Source organism: Chiloscyllium plagiosum, unplaced genomic scaffold, assembly GCF_037043375.1.
Source record: "Chiloscyllium plagiosum isolate Xiang-an unplaced genomic scaffold, Cpla_swu_hap1 HiC_scaffold_27, whole genome shotgun sequence".
Classification (NCBI taxonomy): Eukaryota; Metazoa; Chordata; class Chondrichthyes; order Orectolobiformes; family Hemiscylliidae; genus Chiloscyllium; species Chiloscyllium plagiosum.
Genome location: NW_028270165.1, coordinates 72,508,036 through 72,535,878, shown reverse-complemented (window position 1 = coordinate 72,535,878; position 27,843 = coordinate 72,508,036). Strand labels below are relative to the sequence as shown.

Here is a 27,843-nt window from a genome sequence, read left to right as displayed (position 1 = left end):
CACAGTCTCTCTCTCTCACAGACATACACACACTGTCCCTCTCTCTCACACGCACACTGTCCCTCTCTCTCACACACACACTGTCCCTCTCTCACACACACACACTGTCCCTCTCTCACACACACACACACTGTCCCTCTCTCTCACACACACACTGTCCCTCTCTCTCACACACTGTCCCTCTCTCACACACACATCTCTCTCACACACACACACGTACACACACACGTACACACACACAGTCTCTCTCTCAGATATACACACACTGTCCCTCCCTCTCTCTCACACACACACACACACACACACACAGAGTCCCTCTCTCTCACACACACAGACACACACTGCCCCTCTCTCTCACACACACACTGTCCCTCTCTCTCACAAACACACTGTCCCTCTCTCTCACACATACACACTGTCCCTCTCTCTCACACACACACTGTCCCTCTCTCTCACACACACACTGTCCCTCTCACACACACACACAGACACACACTGTCCCTCCCTCTCTCACACACACACACAGTCTCTCTCTCTCACAGACATACACACACTGTCCCTCCCTCTCTCACACACACACTGTCCCTCTCTCACACACACACACACACACTGTCCCTCTCTCTCACACACACACACTGTCCCTCTCTCTCACACACACACTGTCCCTCTCTCTCACACACACAGACACACACTGTCCCTCCCTCTCTCACACACACACACAGTCTCTCTCTCTCACAGACATACACACACTGTCCCTCCCTCTCTCACACACACACTGTCCCTCTCTCTCACACACACACACACTGTCCCTCTCTCTCACACACACACACACTGTCCCTCTCTCTCACACACACTGTCTCTCTCTCTCACACACACTGTCCCTCTCTCTCACACACACACTGTCCCTCTCTCTCTCTCACACACACTGTCCCTCTCTCTCTCTCACACACACTGTCCCTCTCTCTCTCACACACACACTGTCCCTCTCTCTCTCACACACACACTGTCCCTCTCTCTCTCACACACACACTGTCCCTCTCTCTCTCACACACACACTGTCCTTCTCTCTCTCTCACACACACACTGTCCCTCTCTCTCTCACTCACACACACTGTCCCTCTCTTTCTCACACACACACACTGTCCCTCTCTCTCTCACACACACACACACTGTCCCTCTCTCTCTCACACACACACTGTCCCTCTCTCTCACACACACACACACACACTGTCCCTCTCTCTCTCTCACACACACACACTGTCCCTCTCTCTCTCATACACACACACACTGTCCCTCTCTCTCACACACACACACTGTCTCTCTCTCTCTCACACACACTGTCCCTCTCTCTCTCACACACACACTGTCCCTCTCTCTCTCTCACACACACTGTCCCTCTCTCTCTCTCACACACACTGTCTCTCTCTCTCTCACACACACACACTGTCCCTCTCTCTCTCACACACACACTGTCCTTCTCTCTCTCTCACACACACACTGTCCCTCTCTCTCTCACTCACACACACTGTCCCTCTCTTTCTCACACACACACACTGTCCCTCTCTCTCTCACACACACACAGTCCATCTCTCACACACACACACACAGTCCATCTCTCACACACACACACACTGTCCCTCTCTCTCACACACACACACTGTCCCTCTCTCTCACACACACACACACTGTCCCTCTCTCTCACACACACAGTCCCTCTCTCTCACACACACAGTCCCTCTCTCTCACACACACACACACACACTGTCCCTCTCTCTCTCACACACACACACTGTCCCTCTCTCTCTCATACACACACACACTGTCCCTCTCTCTCACACACACACACTGTCCCTCTCTCTCACACACACACTGTCCCTCTCTCACACACACTGTCCCTCTCTCTCTCTCACACACACTGTCCCTCTCTCTCTCTCACACACACTGTCCCTCTCTCTCTCACACACACACAGTCCCTCTCTCTGTCTCACACACACAGTCCCTCTCTCTCTCTCACACACACACTGTCCCTCTCTCTCTCACACACACACTGTCCCTCTCTCTCTCACACACACACTGTCCCTCTCTCTCTCACACACACACTGTCCCTCTCTCTCACACACACACACTGTCCCTCTCTCTCTCTCACACACACTGTCCCTCTCTCTCTCACACACACACTGTCCCTCTCTCTCTCACACACACACACTGTCCCTCTCTCTCTCACACACACACACTGTCCCTCTCTCTCTCACACACACACACTGTCCCTCTCTCTCACACACACACACTGTCCCTCTCTCTCTCACACACACACACTGTCCCTCTCTCTCACACACACACACTGTCCCTATCTCTCTCTCTTACACACACACACTGTCCCTCTCTCTCTCACACACACTGTCCCTCTCTCTCTCTCTCTCTCACACACACTGTCCCTCTCTCTCTCTCACACACACACTGTCCCTCTCTCACACACACACACTGTCCCTCTCTCTCACACACACTGTCCCTCTCTCTCTCACACACACTGTCCCTCTCTCTCTCACAGACACACTGTCCCTCTCTCTCTCACAGACACACTGTCCCTCTCTCTCTCACACACACACTGTCCCTCTCTCTCTCTCACACACACTGTCCCTCTCTCTCTCTCACACACACAGTCCCTCTCTCTCTCTCACACACACAGTCCCTCTCTCTCTCTCACACACACAGTCCCTCTCTCTCTCTCACACACACACTGTCCCTCTCTCTCACACACACACACTGTCCCTCTCTCTCTCTGTCACACACACACTGTCCCTCTCTCTCACACACACACACACAGACACCCAGCTCCCTGCACTGGGCCAGCCTCCCTCTCTCAGCACTTCAACCTTCCTCCTTTGCTCTCAGACCTGCTCTACCTGCTTTGTGCTTTGCCCTCACTCCATGTCCTCCACAGGCAAAGAAACCAGGCTCACACTACCACCATCTTCCCTTGTCACTTAGTGCAGACATAAAGGTAAGACAAATCTCCTGCCAGTCCAAAGTGAAGGTACACAGCCTTCAGTCAGAGCGTGTTACCCCTTTCTGTGCTCTATATTCTGCGTTCTATATTGTATGTTCTGTGTTGTGTGTTGAGAATTTTGTGTTCTCTATTCTTTGTGGGGTGTTTTACGTTCTATGTTCTTCATTGTGTGTTGTGCCTTCCGTGTCTATGTTGTATGTTCCTTATTGAGTGCTCTATGTTGTATGTGTTCTTTGTTGTGTCTCATCTGTGTTCTATGTTGCATGTTCTATGTTATGTGTTCTACGTTCTTTGGTGTGTGTTCTGGGTTGCATGTTCTATGTTGTGTGTTCTGTGCTCTATACCGTGTGTTGTGTTGTTCTATGTCGTGTGTTGTGTGCTCTGTTTTCTCTGTTCTGTGTTGTGTTCTGTGTTATAGGTTGTGTGTTCTACATTGTTTTGTGTTCCATTTTGTGTGTTCTATGTTGTACGTCCTGTGTCCTATGCTCTGTGTTCTAAATCGTGTGATCTCGGTTATATATTGCGTTCTGTGCTGTGTTCTATGTTGTGTGTTCTGTGTTCTATGTCCTGTATTGTGTGTTCTATATCATGTATTCTATATTGTGTGTTCTGTATTGTGTCTTCTGTTCTATGTCATGTGTCCTGTGTTCTATGCTGTGTTCTAATGTACGTTCTATGTTATGTGTCCTGTGTTCTATGTTGTGTTGTATATTGTGTTCTGTGTTTTATGTTGAGTTTTAAGTTGTGTTCTTTGTTGTGTGAACTGTGTTCTATGTCGTGTCTTCTGTGTTCTATATCATGTGTTCTGTGTTCTATATCACGTGTTCTATGTTGTGTGTTGTGTTGTACGTTGTGTTCTGTGTTCTATATCATGTGTTCTGTGTTCTATATCACGTGTTGTATGTTGTATGTTCTGTGTTGTATGTTGTGTTCTATGATCTGTGTTCTATATCATGTGTTCTGTGTTCTATGCTCTGTGGTGTGTGTTCTTTGTTCTATGTTGTGTGTCCTGTGTTCTATGTTGCATCTTGTGTTGTATGTTGTGTTCTATGTTCTAAGTTGTGTGTTCTATGTTGTGTGATCTGTGTTCTATGGTGTATGTTGTGTTTTCTGTGTTCTGGAGCATGTTCTAAGTTGTGTTCTATGGTGTGTGATCTATGTTCTATGTTGTGTCTTCTGTGAATGTTGTGTTCTGTGTTGCATGTTGTGTGTTGTATGTCCTGTGTTCTATATCGTGTGTTCTGTATTCTATGTCCTGTGTTCTGTAATATATCGTGTGTTCTGTGTTTGGAAAAATCCTACCTCCACACCACCTCAGAGCTCCACATCCCTGCCCACAAAGCTCCCAACCCAGTTGGCGATCTTGAAATCAACATTTTTCTTTCGTGGAGAGATTACTGACTTCCTCAGTCTCACGCCTCTCTCATTCCACACCCAGTATTACAGGTGAAGTCTCGACATATTAATAGATGCTGTTTGGACGTCTTTACCTTGAATACAGACACAAACAAACACCACGATTGGTGGTACAGTGGACAGTGAAGAAGGATATCTGAAGATTACAATGAGATCTTGATCAATTGGGTCAATGGGCTGAGGAGGGGCAGATGGAGTTTAATCCAGACAAATGCGAGGGGTTGCATTTAGGCAAAATAAACAAGGACAGGACTTATACAATTATTGGCAGGGTCTTGGGTGGTGTTATAGAATAGATACACCTCGGGGTTCAGGTACATAATTCTTTGAAGTCTGCCTCACAGGTAGAGAGGGGGGTTGAGAAGGTGTTTAGCATGCTTTCCGTCATCGCTCAGACCTTTCAGTACAGGGGGTTGGGGACGTTACGTTGGGGTTGTACAGGACGTTGGTGAGGCTTCGTCTGGTGTACTGTGTCCAGTTCAGGTCGCCCTATTACGGGAAGGATATTATTAAAGCTGGAGAAGGTTCGGAAGAGATTTACCAGGTTGTTGCCGGGAACGGAGGGCTTGAGGTATGAGGAGAGGCCGGGGACATTTTCCATTGGAGAGTAGGAGGCTGAGGAGTGATGAGGGGTACAGATGAGGTGTCTCGGAGTTGTCTTTTGGGGGGGAGGGGGGGTTTGCAAGACTCGCGGACACAGAGAGAAGGAAGATTTTAAAAAGACACAAGGCGGCAATTTTTGTTTACACAAAGGGTGGTTCTGTGTGGAGTATACTTCCTGAGGAAGTGGTGGATGTGGATACAGTTACAACGTTTAAAATAAATCTGGATAAAACATGAACAGGAAACATTTGGAGGGATATGGGCCTGGAGCAGGCAGGTGGGAACTAGTTTAGCTTGGGATTACAGACCGGTTGGGCCGAAGGGTCTGTTTCTTTGCTGAATGACTCCGTCACGACGTGACCAATTTTAATACCCACACTCACAAGCACCAGTACCCTCGTCTCCTCCCCAGCACGGCACCTGGCATTTTGGCGGGAGGAAGTGATGTCAGATTGAGCCAGATGTTCTCTTTGGTGACGTTGACCAGATTTTGGGAACGGTCAGGTTCCCCTGGAAGGAACTGTTAGAAGTAAACTTGGTTATCCTCATTTGACTGAGAATTTCCTATACTGGGTTTGATACTTTCACAAGGAGCCATTATCACCCTGGGGTGCCTTCCACCTCACAACATATCTGTGTTCCTTTTCATGATTCTATGAATTCCGCACTTGAACTAAATGTTTGTTTTTAAAATGGTTCACAGTGGGGTGAAGGAATTTAAAACAGACGTGCTTTCCTGACAGTGACGTTTTTTTTTCTTAAAAAAAGAGAACTCTGCGATAAACTTTCATCTTGTTCCCTCTCGTTCAGACCTGGATTCGGAGGTCTGCCCACAGTGAGTTGGTTCAAAAGGTGAAAGGGCAGCGGGGTGGGGTGTATGATCTGGCATGAACTGACACTATTATAAAGGACCGAGGGGTGCATACAGAGCACTAGGTGTCATGGAGCTATTGGGAGGCATGAAGAGTAGGTGGGGATGGGGGCGATTAGGGGATATTTTAATATTTTTGTCTTTATTCTGTACACAGAGTGCACTAGCAGTCTCTCGGTTCATTCTTGCCCAACTCCTCAGGGTGGATGGGAAGGTGGGGGCAGCCATCTATAAAGGTTAGGTCACTGTACACCCATTCCCAGGTAGGGGAAAACTTTCACTCCGACAAATACACAAACACAGATATATACTTATACACACACACACACATATATCAGGTATAAATATATACATACAGATACATAGACACAAGATTTGTATACACACACAGATATGCACACGCAGATATATGCATGCACGCACAGATATACACATACACGTGCACAGATATACAGACACACAAATAGATGCACAGACACACAGGTGTGCACACACACATATACATACATTTATACACACATACACATATACACACGCACATCACACACATATGCACACACATCCTCACACATACATACACACACATACATATACAGACACATATATACACACACATACACATACAGACACATATATACAGACATATATATACACACACATACATATATATATACACACAAACACATATACATATATACACACACATATACACACATAGACATACACATACACACACAGACACACACATGTAAACACAAATATATATATACACACACACATACAGACACATATATACAGACATATATATACACACACACATATATACACACACGTACACACAAATACACACATATACACACACATATATACACACAAATACATATATACACACATATACACACATATACACACATACACACATATACACACATATACACACATACATACACACACATAGACATACACATACACACACAGACACATACATGTAAACACAAATATATATATATACACACACATACACATATAGACACATATATACAGACATATATATACACACACATACATATATATATACACACAAACACATATACATATATACACACACATATACACACATAGACATACACATACACACACAGACACACACATGTAAACACAAATATATATATACACACACACATACAGACACATATATACAGACATATATATACACACACATACATATATACACACACGTACACACAAATACACACATATACACACACATATATACACACAAATACATATATACACACATATACACACATATACACACATACACACATATACACACATACATACACACACATAGACATACACATACACACACAGACACATACATGTAAACACAAATATATATATATACACACACATACACATATAGACACATATATACAGACATATATATACACACACATACATATATACACACACGTACACACAAATACACACATATACACACACATATATACACACAAATACATATATACACACATATACACACATATACACACAGACACACATATATACACACATATACACCACAGACATACACATATACACACACATACATATACACACATATACAGACACATACATATATACACACACAGACATTCACATACATATACACAGACAAGACACACACATACACACAGACACACACACATATACACACAGACACAATATATACACACACACATATATATACATTCATATATACACACACACATACACACATACATATATACACACATATGTAAACAGACACATACACATATATACACATATACACACACATATACATACACATACATATATACACAAATACACATACATACACACATGCACACACATACATATATACACACATGTATATACACATATACACACATATACGTACATATATATACACTCACATACATATACACACACATATGTACACCCACATATATACATACACACATATATACACACAAATGTACACACACAGACACACATGTACACACATATACACACACGTACATATATACACCCAGACACACACGTACACGCATACACATATATACGCACATACATATACACACATACATATACACACATACATATGCATACATATATACCCACATATACACACACATATACACACAAATACACATACATACACACACATACATATATATACACACACATACATATTCACACACATACATATACACACACATACCCACATACATATATTCACACACACAGACATACACATACATATATACACACATGTATACACACACACACACATATATACACATACACACATATACATACACATACACACACATACATATACAGGCACATATATACACACATACACAGACATACACATATACACACCACACATAACACACATATATACAAACACATACATATATATATATACACACATATATACACACTGACATTCACATACATATACACACATACACTTACATATACACAGACATACATACACATATACACACATACATATATACACACATGCACACAATATACACATGCACATACACACATGTATACATGCACATAAATGCACATACACAAATATACACACACATACATACACACGTATCTACACAAATACACATATATACATACACACATACATATATACACAAATACACATATATTCACACACACATATACACACACAAATACACATATATTCACACACAAATATACACATACATATATACACACATACACATATACACGTATATACACATACACACTTACATATATACACACATATACGCACACATACACATACATATACACATACATGTATACGCACACATACACACATACATTCATATATACACAGACACACATATATATATACACACACATGCATATACACACACACATGTATACACACTGTATACACATTCATATATACACACAGACACACACATGTATACACACACATACACATATATACACAGACACACATACACAACACATACATACACACATATATATACACATATACATACACACACAGACATACACATACATATATACACACACAGACACACATATACACACATACATATATACACACATACATATATACACATACACACAAATAAACACATATATACATACATATACACACACATATACAGACACATACATATATACATAGACATACATATATACAAACACAGACATTCACACACAGACACACACACATATATATACACAGACACAATATATACACACACATATATAGACACAATATATACACACACATATATACACAGACACAATATATACACACACATATACCCAGACACAATATATACACACACATATACCCAGACACAATATATACATATATATACACGCATATATATACATATATACGCGCGTGTAAACACATACATATATACACACATGCATATATACATATATACACACATACATATGTACACATACATATGTACACCCACAAACACACATATATACACACAGACACACACACATATATACAGACACACACATATATACACACAGACACATATACATACACACATACATATATACACACATACACACACACATATATATATACATACACACATACACATATATACAGACATACATATATACACAGACATGCATATATACACACATTCACATACATATATACAGACACACACAGATATACACACAGACACACACACATATATACGCACCCCAACACACAATATATACACACAGACATACACATATATACAGACATACACATATATACACAGACATACACATATATACACATTCATATACACACACACACACAAAAATATATACACACACATATGTAAACACACATATATACACACAGGCACAGGCTTATATACACACATATACACACACATACATTCATATGTACACCCACAAACACACACATGTATACACACACACATATATACACACATACACACACACACATATATATATATATAGACACACAGATATATACACACAGACACACATACATATATATATATATATATATATAGACACACACATATATACACACAGACACACATACATATATACACACATATACGCATACATAAATACACACATACACATATATACACACACATATATACACATACACACGCATACATATATATACATTTACACACATACATATATACACATACACACATATATATGCACATATACAGACACATATATTCTCACAGACATACACATATACACACACATTCACATACATATATACACACAAATACACACACATATATACACACAGACACACATATACACACATACATACACAAATATACACATTCATATATATACACACAGACACACATACGCACACATACATACATATATACACACATGTAAACACACATGCATATATACACACATATATACACACATACATATGTACACCCACAAACACACATATATACACAGACACACACATATACACATATGTACACACACATACATATATACACACAGACACACACATATATACACACACATACATTTATACACACACACACACATATGTACATACACATGCACATATACTCACGCATACACATATACACACACATACCTATACACACACACACACATTTATGCACACACATACACATATACTTACACATATACTCACACATATACACACACACACACATATATGCACACACATACTCACACACATATACACACATACATATACTCACACATATATACACTCACACATATACACACACACACAAGTAAATACACAGATACATATATACATACACACATACATGTAAATACACACACATACATATATACACACAGATACATATATACACACAAATACGCGCACCCACATACACACATATATGCATACACATACACACATATATGCACACATACACATACATATATACACACAAACATATATATATACACACATATACATACACATATATACATATATACACACATACACATACATATACACACATACATATATACACAAACATATACACGTCTCTACACAGACACACATGTACACATATACACATATACATACACATACACACACATCTAAATACACACAGACACACATATATACACACAAACACATATATACACAATGTATACACACGTACACACACCAATATACACACATACATACATATATACACACATCCACATATACACACATACATTTATACACACACACATATATACACACACACATATACACAGACATGCATACACACATAGACAGACACACATACATATATACACAGACATACATATACACACACATACATATTTACACACAAATACACGTACATATATACACACACATACATATATACATATACACACACATGTACACACACATACATATACACACACATATATACACACATATAAACACGGACACATTCATATACACACACATACATATATACAGACACACATATGTACACCCACATACATACACACACATATATACACACATACACACCCAGACACACATATATACACACATACACACCCGCGCATATATACACACACAATGTATACACACACACGTATACACACATATATACAGATATATATATATATATATATATATATACACACACACATGTATACATACACATACATGTATACACACAGACACACATATATACACATGTACACATACACATATATACACACACATACATGTATACACATACATATATACACAGGCACAAATATATACACACACTTACATATACACACACATACACATACATGTATACACACATATACAGACACAAACATATATACACACATACAGACACATACATACACACAGACACATATACACACATAGACATATACACACACACATACATATATACACACAGACATACACATACATATATACACATACAGACATATACATATACACACTTATATATACACAGGCATATACATATACACACACATATACAGACACACACATATATACATACACACATACATGTACACACATATACACAAATACACATACATACACACATACACATACATACACACATATGCACACATACACACAAATACACATACATACATATATACACACATGTATATACACACATCTACATACATACGTACATATACACACATATACACTGAAATACATATACAGACACATATGTATACACACATACATACATGTATACACACATACATGTACACACATACATATACACACATACATTCATATATATACACACAGACACACACATATATAAACACATATATATACACACACAAATGTACACACATACAGACACACATATACACACACGTACATATATACACCCAGACACACACATACACAGACACACACACACGTACACGCATACACATATATACACACATACATATACACACATACACATATATACCCACATATACACACACAAATACACATACATACACACACATACACAAATACACATACATATATATACACACACACACACACATATATATACACACACATACCCACGTACATATATACACACACAGACATACGCATACATATATACACACACCTGTATACATACATATACACTCACATATACATACAGACATACACATACATATATATACACGCACATATACACACAGACATACACATACATATATATACACGCATATACACACAGACATACACATACATATATATACACGCACATATACACACAGACATACACATACATATATACACACACATATACACACAGACATATATACACACACATATACATACATATATACACACACATATACATACATATATACACACACATATATATACACACACATACATATACACACACACACATACATATACACACACATACACACACACATACATATATATACACCCAGACACACACATATATACAGACACACACACATACACGCATACACATATATACGCACATTCACATACACGCATACACATATATACGCACATTCACATACATATACACACACATATATATACACACATACATATACACACATACATATATATATACCCACATATACACACAAATACACATACATTCACATACATACACACACAAATATTCACACACATACACACACATATACACACACACACAGACACACATATACAGACACACACACATACACACATATACAGACACACACACATACACACATATACAGACACACACACATACACACATATACAGACACACACACATACACACATATACAGACACACACACATACACACATATACAGACACACACACACACACACATATACAGACACACACACATACACACATATACAGACACACACACATACACACATATACAGACACACACACACACACACATATACAGACACACACACACATACACACATATACAGACACACACACACATACACACATATACAGACACACACACATATATAGACACACACACATATACAGACACACACATATACAGACACACACATATACAGACACATACATACACACATATACAGGCACATACATACACACATATACAGACATACACACATATACAGACACACACACATACACACATATACACATACACACATATACAGACACACACACATATATAGACACACACACACATATATAGACACACACACATATACAGACACACACACATATACAGACACACACACATATACAGACACACACACATATGTACAGACACATATACACATATGTACACACACATATACACATACATACACACAAATACACATACATACATATATACACACAAATATTCACACACACATATACACACATACCCACATACATATATATATATATACACAGACATACACATACATATATACACACACATATACAGACATACACGTACATATATATACACACACATATACAGACATACACATGCATATATACACACACACACATATATACTCACACAGACATACTCATACATATACACACACATGTATACACACTGTATACACACACATATATACACACAAACACACACATGTATACACACACATACACATATATACACAGACACACACATATATACACACACATACACATATATACACAGACACACACATATATACACATCAACACATACATACACACATATACATATATACAGACATGTACATACATACACAGACATACACATACATATATACACACATACACAGACACACATATATACACACCACACATATATACAGACACATACATATATATACACACATACACACAGACATACACACACACAGACACACACACATATACACACAGGCACATATATACACACATACATGTACACATACATATATGCACACATACACACATATAAACAAACACACATATATATACACACATATACACACACGCACATATATACACCCAGGCGCACACATATATACACAGACACACACACATACACACATGTACACGCATACACATATATACGCACATTCACATACATATAAACACACACATATATATATACATACATACATATACACATACATACACACAAATACACATACATACACATATACACACATACCCACATACATATATACACACACAGACATACACATACATATATACACACATGTATACAAACATATACAGACACATACATACGCACGTATAGACACATATACACATACATATACACAGACACACACATATACAATTACACACATACATATATATACACACACATACATATATACACACACATATATATACACACACACACAGACATTCACATACATACATACACACAAATACACGTACATACACACACAAATACACATACATACACAAATACACATACATACATATACACACATACATACACATACATATATATACACACAAATATTCACACACATACACACACATAACCACATACACATATACACACACACGTGTACTCAGACACGTGTAGACACACGTGTGTATACACAGACGTGTATATACACACACACGTGTATATACACACGCAGATGCGTACACACGCGTGTATACACACACAGACGCGTACACACGCGTGTATACACGCATAGGCACGTGCACATGCGTGTATACACACGCATAGGCACGCACACACGCATAGGCACGCACACACATGTGTATACACGCATACGCGCGCACACATGTATACACGCATATATACACGCACACACGCATACGCGCGCACACGCGTGTATAAACATGTGTACACACACACGTGTACACACACACGTGTACATACACACACGTGTATACACACACACACGTGTATACACACACATGCACACACACGTACGTGCACACGCACGCGTACACACACGTACGTGCACACGCACGCGTACACACACGTACGTGCACACGCACGCGTACACACACGTACCTGCACACGCACGCGTACACATACGTACCTGCACACGCACACGTACACACACGTACGTGCACACGCACGCGTACACACACGTACGTGCACACGCACGCGTACACACACACGTACGTGCACACGCACGCGTACGTACACACGCGTACGTGCACACGCACGCGTACGTACACACACGTACGTGCACACGCGTACGTGCACACGCACGCGTACACACGCACGCGTACACACGCACGCGTACACACGTGTATACACACGCATACACGTGTGTATGTATACATGTACACATATACACCTACACACACATATGCACACACACATATGCATACACTGACATATATACATATAGATACACAGATATATACACACACAGATATATACACACAGCACACACACATATATATATATATATATATATACACATATCCACACGTCCACACAAACATACACAGATATATATACACATATACACAGATATATATACACACACACAGATATATATACATACATACACATATACACACTCACACATACAGATATACCTCGTGCTCCCACGATGAGGTTGAATAGTTCATCCACTTTACTAGCACCTTCCACCCCGACCTCAAATTTACCTGGACCTTCTCAGACTCCTCCCTCCCCTTCCTAGACCTCTCCACTTCTATCTCGGGCGACCGACTCAACACAGACATTAACTACAAACCGACCGACTCCCACAGCTACCTCGATTACACCTCCTCCCACCCTGCCCCCTGTAAAAACGCCATCCCGTATTCCCAATTCCTTCGTCTCCGTCGCATCTGCTCCCAGGAGGACCAGTTCCAATACCGAACAACCCAGATGGCCTCCTTCTTCAAAGACCGCAATTTACCCCCAGACGTGGTTGATGATGCCCTCCACCGCATCTCCTCCACTTCCCGCTCCTCCGCCCTTGAACCCCGCCCCTCCAACCGCCACCAGGACAGAACCCCACTGGTCCTCACCTACTACTCCACCAACCTCCAGATACATCATAACATCCTTTGTCATTTCCGCCACCTCCAAACAGACCCCACCACAAGGGATATCTTTCCCTCCCCTCCCCTATCAGCGTTCTGAAAAGACCACTCCCTCCGCGACTCCCTCGTCAGGTCCACACCCCCCACCAATCCAACCTCCACTCCCGGCACCTTCCCCTGCACCCGAAGAAATGCAAAACTTGCGCCCACATCTCCCCCCTTACTTCCCTCCAAGGCACCAAGGGATACTTCCATATCCGCCGCAAATTCACCTGCACCTCCACATACATCATTTATTACAAACGCTGCACCCAATGTGGCCTCCTCTACATTGGGGAGACAGACCGCCTACTTGCGGAACGTTTCAGAGAACACCTCTGGGACACCCAGACCAACCAACCCACCCAACTGCCCCGAGGCTGAACACTTGAACTCCCCCTCCCACTCCACCAAGGACATGCAGGTCCTTGGACTCCTCCATCGCCAGATCCTGACCACACGATGGCTGGAGGAAGAGCGCCTCATCTTTCGCCTAGGAACCCTCCAACCCAACCGGGATGAACTCCAGTTTCATTTCCCCTCCCCCCACCTTATCTCAGTCCCAACCCTCGGATTCAGCACCGCCTTCTTGACCTGCAATCTTCTTCCTGACCTCTCTGCCCCCACCCGCTCTCCGGCCTATCACCCTCACCCTCACCTCCTTCCACCTATCGTATTCCCAGCATATCTCCCCCCTACCCTTTATCTCAGCCCGCTTGGCACACCAGCCTCATTCCTGAAGAAGGGCTTATGCTGCCTGACCCGCTGTGTTTTTCCAGCACCACATTTTTCAAAGTCTGGTCTCCAGCATCTGCAGTCCTCACTTTCTCCACAGATATACACACACAGACACACAGATATATCCATACACACAGAGATACACACACACCTCAATGGCGTCCTTATCGAGGACACACTGGTCAAAGCTGAGCAGGGCGGCTCGGATGATGTGAGGGGCCGGCAGGGCAGTCAGGCCGATGTTGATGGCGTTGCTCCTCTTCAGACCCAGAACAGTCAGCTCCTGCGTCCTCCCGGAGCATGGGCGCTACATCAGAGAGACAAGGCCAGTCACAGCGGTTGTGGGAGGATGGGGCACAGGCAGACGGAGACCAGCCGCACCATCCCCCCCCCCCCCCACACCGAGGGAGAGAGACTCTCCCACACCGAGAGAAAGAGCGATTCCCCTCGTGTTTTGTTCTTCGTGGCCATTCCACCCTTTCCCACTTTGTCCTCCAGCTCCATAACCCACTCCCTGAGTCCGTCTATGCCCCGTCGCCAGTTCCTGTTGAACTCCATCCCCACCCCCACTCCCACTCCCACCCCCCACTCAGGTTGCGGCATTGACCCCAACTAGGAGGGAGTCATTCCATTACCCACTTCTTTGTCCACCTGTTCTTCGGAGAGTCCCTGCAGTGTGCAAGCAGACCATTCAGGCCAATGGCCAATCCACCCTAACCTGAACATCCCTGGGCACTATGGGTAATCTAGCATGGCCAATCCACCCTAACCTGCACATCCCAGGGCACTATGGGTAATTTAGCACGGTCAATCCACCCTAACCTGCACATCCCTGGGCACTATGGGTAATTTAGCACGGCCAATCCACCCTAACCTGCACATCCCTGGGCACTATGGGTAATTTAGCACGGCCAATCCACCCTAACCTGCACATCCCTGGGCACTATGGGTAATTTAGCACGGCCAATCCACCCTAACCTACATGAGATCCCACCAGTGGGATTCGAACCCCCAATTTGTGGCTGGAAGCAAATGGCTCCCAACCCAGTGACATCACCGCTAGGCCACCGCCAGGGGGAGAACTATCCTGCTGGGGTTGAGAGGAGGTTATCCTTCACCTCTTCTCGCACGCACACACACCCTCCCCCATCCTGATGCACAATGGTAGGACCCTCCCGTTCAAACTGCCCGCCGGCTCTTCCATTTGCAACTCGGAGCGGGGGGGGGGGGGGGAGTGACGCAACGTGACGTGCACGAGCGTAGGGCCGGTCCACGGTGGGTCCACCCCTCCGCGTGAAGACGCCCCCCCCGATGGTCGATCCCTTCCTTCAGGACTGCCAGCGGACCGTTCCAACCCGCGCTCCAGTGGGGGGGGTTGCCGGGGCGGACCATTTCGCGGGGGGGACGGGACGAGGCTCACCTGCTGGTGGTGGAGGCCGCCGCCGCCGCCGCGGGTGGCGGCGAACAGGCGGCGGAGGGCGTCACCGTCGACGGCCACCGGCTCCAGCGAGGCCCACAGCGTCCGCGGGCCGAAGCGGCCGCACCGGGGCAGCAGCAGCGGCTCCCCCGGCAGGGCCCTCCAGAAGAGGCGGACGGTGCCGGGGGGAGCCTGGGGCCGGGCCGGGGCCGGGGCCGGGGCCGGGGGAGGAGGAGGGGGAGGGGGGACAGGGCCCGGGGGAGGGCCCGGGGCCTCGGCCGGCAGCGCGTCCCCCTCGCCGTCCTCCCACAGGTCGGTGAAGTCCAGGCTCTGCAGCCGCAGCCGCCGCTTGACGCCGTCCGTCAACGGGGTCTCCCACATCGGGGGGGCAGGGGCTTTTGTTGGGGGGGGGGGGGAGACACGTCACAGAGGGAGAGGGGGTGGTCACGTGGCCGGGGGTGTCAGATGGTGGGGGAGAGGGGGTCACGTGGTGTGGGGGGAGAGGGGTCACCTGGTGGGGGGGTCAGATGGGGAGAGGGGGTCACGTGGTGTGGGGGAGTGGGGTAAAGGGGGTGGCGGGGAGAGAGGTCAGAGGTCTAGGAGAGAGGGGTCAGGGGGGAGAGGGGTCAAGGGGGAGAGACGTCAAGGGGAGAAGGTTCAAGGGGGGGGAGAGAGACGTCAAGGGGAGAAGGGTCAAGGGGGGAGAGAGACGTCAAGGGGAGAAAGTTCAAGGGGGGGAGAGAGACGTCAAGGAGAGAAGGGTCAAGGGGGGGAGAGAGACGTCAAGGGGAGAAAGTTCAAGGGGGGGAGAGAGACGTCCAGGGGAGAAGGGTCAAGGGGGGGAGAGAGACGTCCAGGGGAGAAGGGTCAAGGGGGGGAGAGAGACGTCAAGGGGAGAAGGGTCGGGGGTGGGGGGGAGAGAGACGTCAAGGGGAGAGAGACGTCCAAGGGGAGAAGGGTCAAGGTGGGGGGGGAGAGAGAGACGTCAAGGGGAGAAGGGTCAAGGGGGGGAGAGAGAGACGTCAAGGGGAGAAGGGTTGGGGGAGAGACGTCAAGGGTGGAGAGGGGTCAAGTGGAGAGAGCGGTCAGAGGTCTAGGGGAGAGATGTCAAGGGGAGATAGAGAGGACAAGGAGGGTGAAGGGGAGAGAGAGGTCAGAGATCTGGGGGAGAGGGGTCAAGGAGTGTGAAGTGGAGAGGGAGGTCAGAGACCGAGGGGAGAGGGGTCAAGGAGGGTGAAGGGGACAGAGAGGTCAGAGGTATAGGGGAGAGATGCCAAAGAGGGAGAGGGGTCAAGGGGAGAGACAGGTCAGGCATCAAGGGGAGAGAGGGGTCAAGGGAGAGAGGTCAGGGCTTAAGGGGAGAGACGTCAAGAGGAGAGCAGTCAAGGGGAGAGAGCCGGCAAGGGGAGAGAGGTCAGGGTTTAAGGGGAGAGTGGTCAAGGAGGGAAAGGGTCAAGGGGAGAGCAGTCAAAGAAGGAGAGAAGTCAAAGAGAGGGGAGGCAGGGCGAGAGGGGTCACAGGGAGTGGGGGAGATGAGAGGGGTCAAGGGAGGAGAGAGTTCAAGGGGAGAGAAGTCAAGACCAGAGACGTCAAGGAAGTGTGATCGGGGAGAGAGGTCAAGAAGTGGGTCACGGAGAGGAGCAGGGTCAAGGGAAGAGGGATCACAGTTTAAGGGAGAGGAGAGGGGTCGGGGTTCAAGGAAAGTGGGCAGGGGAGAGGGGTCAAGGAGTGAAAGGAGAGAGGGGGGTCAAGGAGAGGGGTGGGGGTGTGGTGTCAAGGGGAGGCAGAGGGGTTAGAGGGAGGGGGTGGGGAGAAGGTGATCAAGGAGTGGGGGCAGGGGAGAGGGGTTAAGGAGAGGGGCTGGGGTTGCGAGGGGGTGTGGGAGAGGAGTCGGGGGGGGGGGGTGGGTGGGTGACGGAAGAGGGGCCGGGGGGGCACGGAGTCAGGGGTCAGAGAGAAGGACAGGCTTCAAAGCGGACACATGAGGTCGTGGGGGAGGGTCAGGGACAGGGGAATCCGCCTTTGAGTCGGCCCTCAGCACCCGAGGGGAGAGAGGGGGGGGTGAGAAGGGTGTGGATGCGGAAGGGGAGGAGGTTGAGAAAAGACGGGTGAGGGGAGGGGGAAGGAGGATTCCAGGGGGATAAGGAGGGGGGGTGGGGGGGAAGGGAAAGATGATGAGAGAGGCGGAGGACGAGGAGAGGGCGACGAGGGAGCTCAGTCCTGGTCGAAATGAGAGATCTTCTGTTGAGGACGGAGAGCCGGTGACTGAGAGTTCCTCTGTCTCTCTCTCTCTGAAATGTATCGACGTGTCTTTCCCCTCCTCAACAATGAGTGGAATTTCTCTGCCTCTCTCTGCGCGTGTCTCTCCCTCCTCGCCAACTTTCCGGCAAATGTTTCAGTCTTGCTTTCCCCTCCCCGCCCTCCGGCCCAACCAGCCGTGAAGTTTCCTGTCGTTGTTGGCAGCCCTTCTCCCAGATTTGGGCTGACCCCCCCCCCCCCCCATCCACTGATAAGGACGGCTCGTGCCGTCAGGCGTGTGCGACTTGGCACAGCTTTCATTTCATCTCCCTCTGTCATTCTCTCTCTCTCTCTCTCCCCCCTCCGTCTCCTCAGTGTGTGATCTCCCCCTGCCCCAGAGAGAGAGAGAGAGAGGCAGAGATCAGTAGGCAAAGCAGAGGGAGCAAGGGCGGGGGAGTTAGACAGCACGTTAGAGGGGCATGTTAGAGGCACCGGGGATTGGGAGGATAGCACAGATGGGTGGGGCGGGTGCGATATTGGTGAAATGATGGGCAGAAATAGGGAAAATGTGATCTGATGGGATTTGGCGGAGAGATTTCGGGAAAGTGGGGCTCAGAACTTAATTCCCCTCCTTTGTCGCTCATTCTTTCACCGTCTGTCTCCCATTGAGCGGCCCTCCTGCCATCTATCTCTCGACCTCCCTGTTATTTCCAGCTCTTGTTGCAAAAGTCGTTCTCTCTGTCTCTCTCCCCCCCCCCGCCGCTTCCTTTTTCTCTGTCACTCCCTCCCAGTGCCCACTGGAAAGTGAATGATTAGAGAGGAGGGTGGAGAGAGTGTGAGAGACAGGGAGAGAAACCAAAGAGGGGAGAGAGAGAAAGAAAAAGAGAGCAAATCAGGAGGAGAGAGAGAGTGAGGAGGGACGAGAGAGTGAGAGATTGGACTGAAATGAGGGATGAGGAGCAAGTTAGAAACAGAGGGGAGAGAAAGAGATGGGGAGAAAGTGAGACAGTGAGGGAGGAAATGGGTTGGATGTGTTGCAGGTCTTTGCGACTGCGACCCCCTTTTCAGTTGTGGGCGAGATCTTGCAACTGAGCTCCTCCGTGTGAGATAAGGGGATAAACAAACAGAGTAATTACATATCATTAACTGGTAATGAGCTCCGATTATATCTGAGTGACATCTCTCCGACCTCCAGCAGGCAAGGGAGGCTGGAGCTCAGAAACAAAATAAAAACAAGGGATCGCTGGGAAAACTCAGCGGGTCTGGCTGCTTCTGGGGAGAGAAAGCAGAGTTTCGGGGCCCAGTGACTCTTCCACAGCACCGTCTCGGTGTTTGGACTGTTGCCTGTGGTCCTGGAGGAGAAGGGAGAGGACGCGGACGCGGATGAGACTGAACCCTATCGGTCTCTGTCTCTCGATGCGAGCCGAGGGGAGATCAGTGACCAAATTGGACTAAGCCTATCTTCCGGCCCCTGGCGGTAAAGTATTCCACAGATTCACTCCCCCCGCCCCCCCCCCCCCTTGGAGACAGAAGAAAATTCCTCCCCATTCCCTGTCTTCAATGGGCGACCCCCTTCACTCTGAGATGATGCCCCCTCCCCAGGTCCTGGATTCTCTCACGTAAGAGGGGAACAACCTCTCGGCATCTCCCCCCGTCTGTCCCTCACCTCGCCCCTTTGTTTCAATGACGTTCCCCCCCCCCCCCCCCCCATTCTTCGAAACTCTCAATGAGTACCGGCTCAGTTAAGCCAATCTCTCCTCACATTACAGTCTTGCCATCCTGGGTATCAGCTTTGGTGATCATCTGCTACGCTCTAATGGCGGGTGTATCCTCTCTCTCTCTCTCTCTCTCTCTCGAGGCTGGGCGACCAGAGCTGCACACAGCCTACTCCAGGCTGTGGTCTCACCAAGACCAACTGCAGTAAAGACATGTCTACTTCTGAACTCTTTGTCCCTGTGACCGCTCGCTGCACCTGCCTGTTTGCTTGGATTGACTGGTGTGCACCCGCAAATTCTGGTGTGCGACCATCAAAATAATACTCTCCGTTCTCACAGTGAAGTGTATAAATGCACCCTCCATACTCCCACCCAGTGTTTGGGTCATCAGCAAACTTGGAAAAGTAGCGCTGGGTTCTCTCCTCCGGGACACCTATAAATAGCCGGGGCCCCAAGCTTGGATACTCGTCCTATCCCACTCGTCATTGCCTCTAGGGAAGCACTAGTGGCCCGGTGGTTAGCACTGCTACCTCACAGCACCAGGCACCCGGGTTCGATTCCAGCCTCGGGCAATTGTCTGTGTGGAGTTTGCACGTTCTCTGTGCGTGGGTTTCGGTTTCCTCCCACAATCCAAAAAGATGTGCAGGGTAGGATGGATTGGTTAAAGTGCTAAATTGCCCGTGGTGTTAGGTGCATTAGTCAGGGGTAAATATAGGGTAGGGGGAATGGGTCTGGGTGGGTTACTCTTCGGAGGGTCGGTGTTGGGCTGGGAGGGCCTGTTTCCACACTGTAGGGAATCTAATCTCCTGCTCAGAAACACAACCCATTTATCCCCCACTCTGTTTCCTGTCTGTCAGCCAATTCCCCCATCCCATGTGCTTCAATTTTACCCACGAACCACATCTCGAAATCTTCCTGCAGAGATTCCTGGACGTGTCCAGCCACTCTACCCTCCATCAAAGACATCTCAGAAATGACTGCCAGACCGTTCAGACCTCTTGGCATCGTGTTAGCTCACAAACCCACCAAAACAGCAGCTAATGAACTTGAAGGACCCCATACAGACAACAAGCAAAACTAATGTCATTTACAAAATACCGTGCAAGAACTGTTGACAAACAGGCAGAAAACTAGCCACCAGGATACATGAACAGCAACTAGCCACAAAAAGACGTGACCCTCTCTCACTAGTATCTTTACATACAGATGAGGAAGGTCACCATTCTGACTGGGACAACACATCCATCCCAGGACAAGCCGAACAGAGACATGCATGAGAATTCCTAGAGGCATAGCATTCCAACCAGAACTCTACCAACAAAAGCATTGACTTGGATCCCATTTACCACCCCCTGAGAAACAAAGAGCAGGAAATGGCATCACTACAGGAAATGACATCGCCAACCCAAGGCAACCTAAACACATAAATAGAAAGAGGGCCAGACCACCAGTGCTTCATCCAGGGGCTCACCTGATGATATTACCTAGTATGGTGACGAAACGTCTGAACACGAACCTTCCAGCTCAGTGAGCATGCATCCAATATCTCCAGCGCATTCCAACCGGAACTCTATCAAATCCAAATGTACTGGATCTCCCTTCTCTAACCTCCTCGTTCCATCGTCCAGTAACTCCAGCCGGTTTGTTAAACATAGTTTACTTTTCGGAGACCCCTGCTGGCTTTCTCTCATGTCCTGTCCTCACCTCTGTCACGATAGAATCTAGGATTGTCTCCACATGTGAGGCTCCGATAGCTCAGTAAGCCATCTGTTTCCTCCTTCCCGTTTTTAACGGTTAGAGTGACATTCGCCCGCCTCCAATCTGCCTGAACAGCCCTACAGTCTCTTGAATTTTGGAAGGGGACCACCAACGCATCCAATATTTCCAGCGCCACTTCCTGGTAAATCCCCTCCGAACCCATGTTGGCTGCAAGTTTACTCTCATACCCTCTGGATCAATCGTTTTGACCTCCTTTTGCAGAATTCTAAAATGCTCCCAGTCCTCAGGTTAGCTGCTTTTTCTGGAAACCTTACATGTCTCTTTATCCAATACCAGCCCAAATTGACTTTGTAAGCCATGGTGGAGATGATCAGGCCCCGAGGATTTATCAACCTTTCACCCCTGTAGATCTCACCAGCACCGTTCTCCAACTGAGACCGGTTTCTGCCCTCGGTTCCCGAACATTTCCGGGAGGTTACTTGTGAAGACGGAACCCGAGTATGTGATTCAATTCTACCGTCATTTCTTTGCCCTCGTTATAATTTCCCCCTTTCTGGCTGTTCTTCTTCCCTTCCCACATCTATGGAAGCTTTCACAATCAGTTTTTAAGTTAAGAGTCATACAGCACGGAAACTGACCCTTCGGTCCAACCAGTCTCTGCCGACCCTAATCCCAAATTGAACTAGTCCCCACCTATCTGCTCCTGGCCCATATCCCTCTAAACCTTTCCTATTCATGTAGTAACTCAAATGTCTAATCAACATTATAATTGTACCCACATCCAGCACTTCCTCAGAACGTGGACCAGCCCCTGTATAAAAATATTGTCCCTTGTGTCTTTTTAAAATCTCTCTCTCCTATCACCTTAAAAATGTTCTTGAAATACCCCCACCCTAGGGAAAAGGCACCTGCCACTCACCTTATCTATACCCCTCATAACATTATAAACCTCTATAAGGTCGGCCCTTAACTGCCTCCTGTTGTTACAGTGAAGAAAGTCCCAACCTATCCAGCCTCTCCTTATAACTCAAACCCTCTATTCCCCCCAGCATCCTGGTAAATCTCTTCTGAACCCATGTTGGCTGCAAGTTTACTCTCATACACTCTGATTCAATAGTTTTGACCTCCTTTTGCAGAATTCTAAAATGCTCCCAGTCCTCAGGTTAGCTGCTTTTTCTGGAAACTTTACATGTCTCCTCTTTATCCAATACCAGCCCAAATTTACTTTGTAAGCCATGGTGGAGCCACTTTTCAGCTTGTGGTTGTACACCAGTCCGGAGTGAATCAGTGTTGAAAACTATGTACACGTTCCTCAAATATTAGCCATTGCCTGTCCACTGTTAACCCTTTTAATAAAGTTCCCCAATCAATCATTGCCAACTCACGCCTCATGCCCTTGTACTCTCCTATATTTAGATTCAGGACTTCTGTCGTAGAGTCATACAGTACGGAAATAGACCCTTTGGACCAACCAGTCCATGCTGAACATGATCTCAAACTAAGCAAGTCCCAACTGCCTGCTTCTGGACCATATCCTTCCCTGTTCATGCAATTATCCAAATGTCTTTTAAGCGTACTCACATCCACCACTTCCTCATTCCACATACAAACCACTGTGTAAAAGAAAATTGCCCCTCATCTATTTTAAAATCTCTCTCCCCTCACCTTAATAATGTGCCCTGTGGTCTTGAAATCCCCTACCCTAGAGGAAAGACAGCTCCCATTCACCTTATCTATGCCCCTCATGATTGTATAAACCTCTATAAGGTCGCCCCTCACCCTCCTGCGCTCCAGTCTCTCCTTGTAACACAAACCCTCCATTTCTGGCAGCATCCTGGTAAATCTCTTCTAAACCCTCACCAGCTTAATAATATCCGTCCTGTAACTGGGTGATGGGGACTGGGCACAGTACTCCAGACGAAGCCTCACCAACGTCCTGTACAACCTCAACATGACGTCCCCAGCTCCTGTTACTCAAAGATCTGAGCGATGAAGGGTACAGTGCTAAACGCCTTCTTAACCATGCTGTCTACCTGTGACGCAGACTTCAAAGAATGATGTACCTGAACCCCTAGGTCTCTCTGTTCTATAACAATACTTTAGGCCCTACTTATAATTATTTTTTATTCACTTGTGGGCCTTTGATGTCACTGGGCCCAGCGTTGAGTGCCCGTCCCTATTTGCCCCATGAGAAGGTGGGAGTGAGCTGCCTTCTTGAATCACTGCAGTCCCCTTGCTGTGGGATGACTCAATGCCGGTAGGGAGGGAATTCCAGGATTTTGACCCAACGACCGTGAAGGGACAGCGGAAATATTTCCAGGTCAGGGTGGTGAGTGGCTCGGAGGGGAACTTGCAGGGGGCTGGTGTTCCCATGTACCTGCTGCCCTTGTCCCTGCGGATGGAAGCAGTCGTGGGTTTGGAAGGTGCTGTCTGAGGGTCTTTGGTGGATTTCTGCAGTGCATCTTGTAGATGGTTCTCACTGCTGCTCCTGAGCGCTGGTGGTGGAGGGATTGAATGTTTGTGGATGTGCCGTTCAAGTGGGTTGCTTTGCCCTGGATGGTGTCGAGCTTCTTGAGTGTTGTTGGAGCTGCCCCCATCCAGGCAAGTGGGGAGTATTCCATCACACTCCTGACTTGTGCCTTGTAGATGGTGGCTAGACTTTGGGATGTCAGGAGGTGAACTCCTCGCCGGAGTATCCCTCGTCTATGACCTTTTAATTGTAAAAGTCCTGCCCTTAAAATGCAATGCCTCACATATACCCAGATTAAACTCCATCTGCCCCTCCTTAGCCCATTGACCCAACTGATCAAGATTATTTGCAATGAGTGGGTTTTGAGAAGATTTGAAGCTCAGCTTGAGGTTCTGGACGTGGGTTTGCTCGCTGAGCTGGAAGGTTCATTTCCAGACGTTTCGTCACCTTACTAGGTAACATCATCAGTGAGCCTCCGGATAAAGCACTGGTGGGTATGGCCCGCTTCCTGTTTACGAACTCTATCAACAAACACATCCACTCGGATCCCATTTACCACCCCCTGAGAAAAAGAACAGGAAATGACATCACCGCAGGAAATGGCATCACCAACCCGAGGAAACCTAAATCGAAAGCGGGTCATAACACCAGTGCTTCACCGGAGGCTCACTGATGATGTTGCCTAGTACGGTGACGAAACGTCTGAAACTGAACCTTCCAGCTCAGTGAGCAAACCTACATCCATTCTTTGTAATCTTAGATAACCTTCCACTTCACCACCAATCTTGGTGTCATCCATGAATGTACCAACCATATTCTCATCTATTCAACTTCAGGCTGGTCGCTAAAAGTGTGCTCATATCAAATTCCCACGCCTGTCCCATATCCTTCAAGGTTATGTCCTTTGAAGAGCTCGTCCAAGTATTTTGTAAGGTTTCCGGCCTCCCCGAATCCAGATTCTCACCACCCGCTGAGAGAAGAAGGTTTTTTTTCTCCCCAAAGCCCCTCGGACTCCCCTGCCCCTT

The 27,843-nt window shown here is 45.7% G+C and overlaps 1 protein-coding gene across 1 annotated transcript in view; it reads right to left on the bottom strand.

Annotated features, from left to right (window-relative positions):
* LOC122547711 (FH1/FH2 domain-containing protein 3) overlaps positions 1-19,057 on the bottom strand; it is a 61,569-nt gene extending 42,512 nt beyond the window's left edge. Inside the window, exons 1-2 of the mRNA XM_087974874.1 lie at positions 18,680-19,057; positions 17,411-17,566 (exon numbers count right to left, since the gene is read on the bottom strand). Of these exons, the coding sequence (XP_087831000.1) occupies positions 17,411-17,566; positions 18,680-19,057 (534 nt within the window). The remainder of the gene's footprint in view (positions 1-17,410; positions 17,567-18,679) is intronic.
* Positions 19,058-27,843: the final 8,786 nt, after the last annotated feature.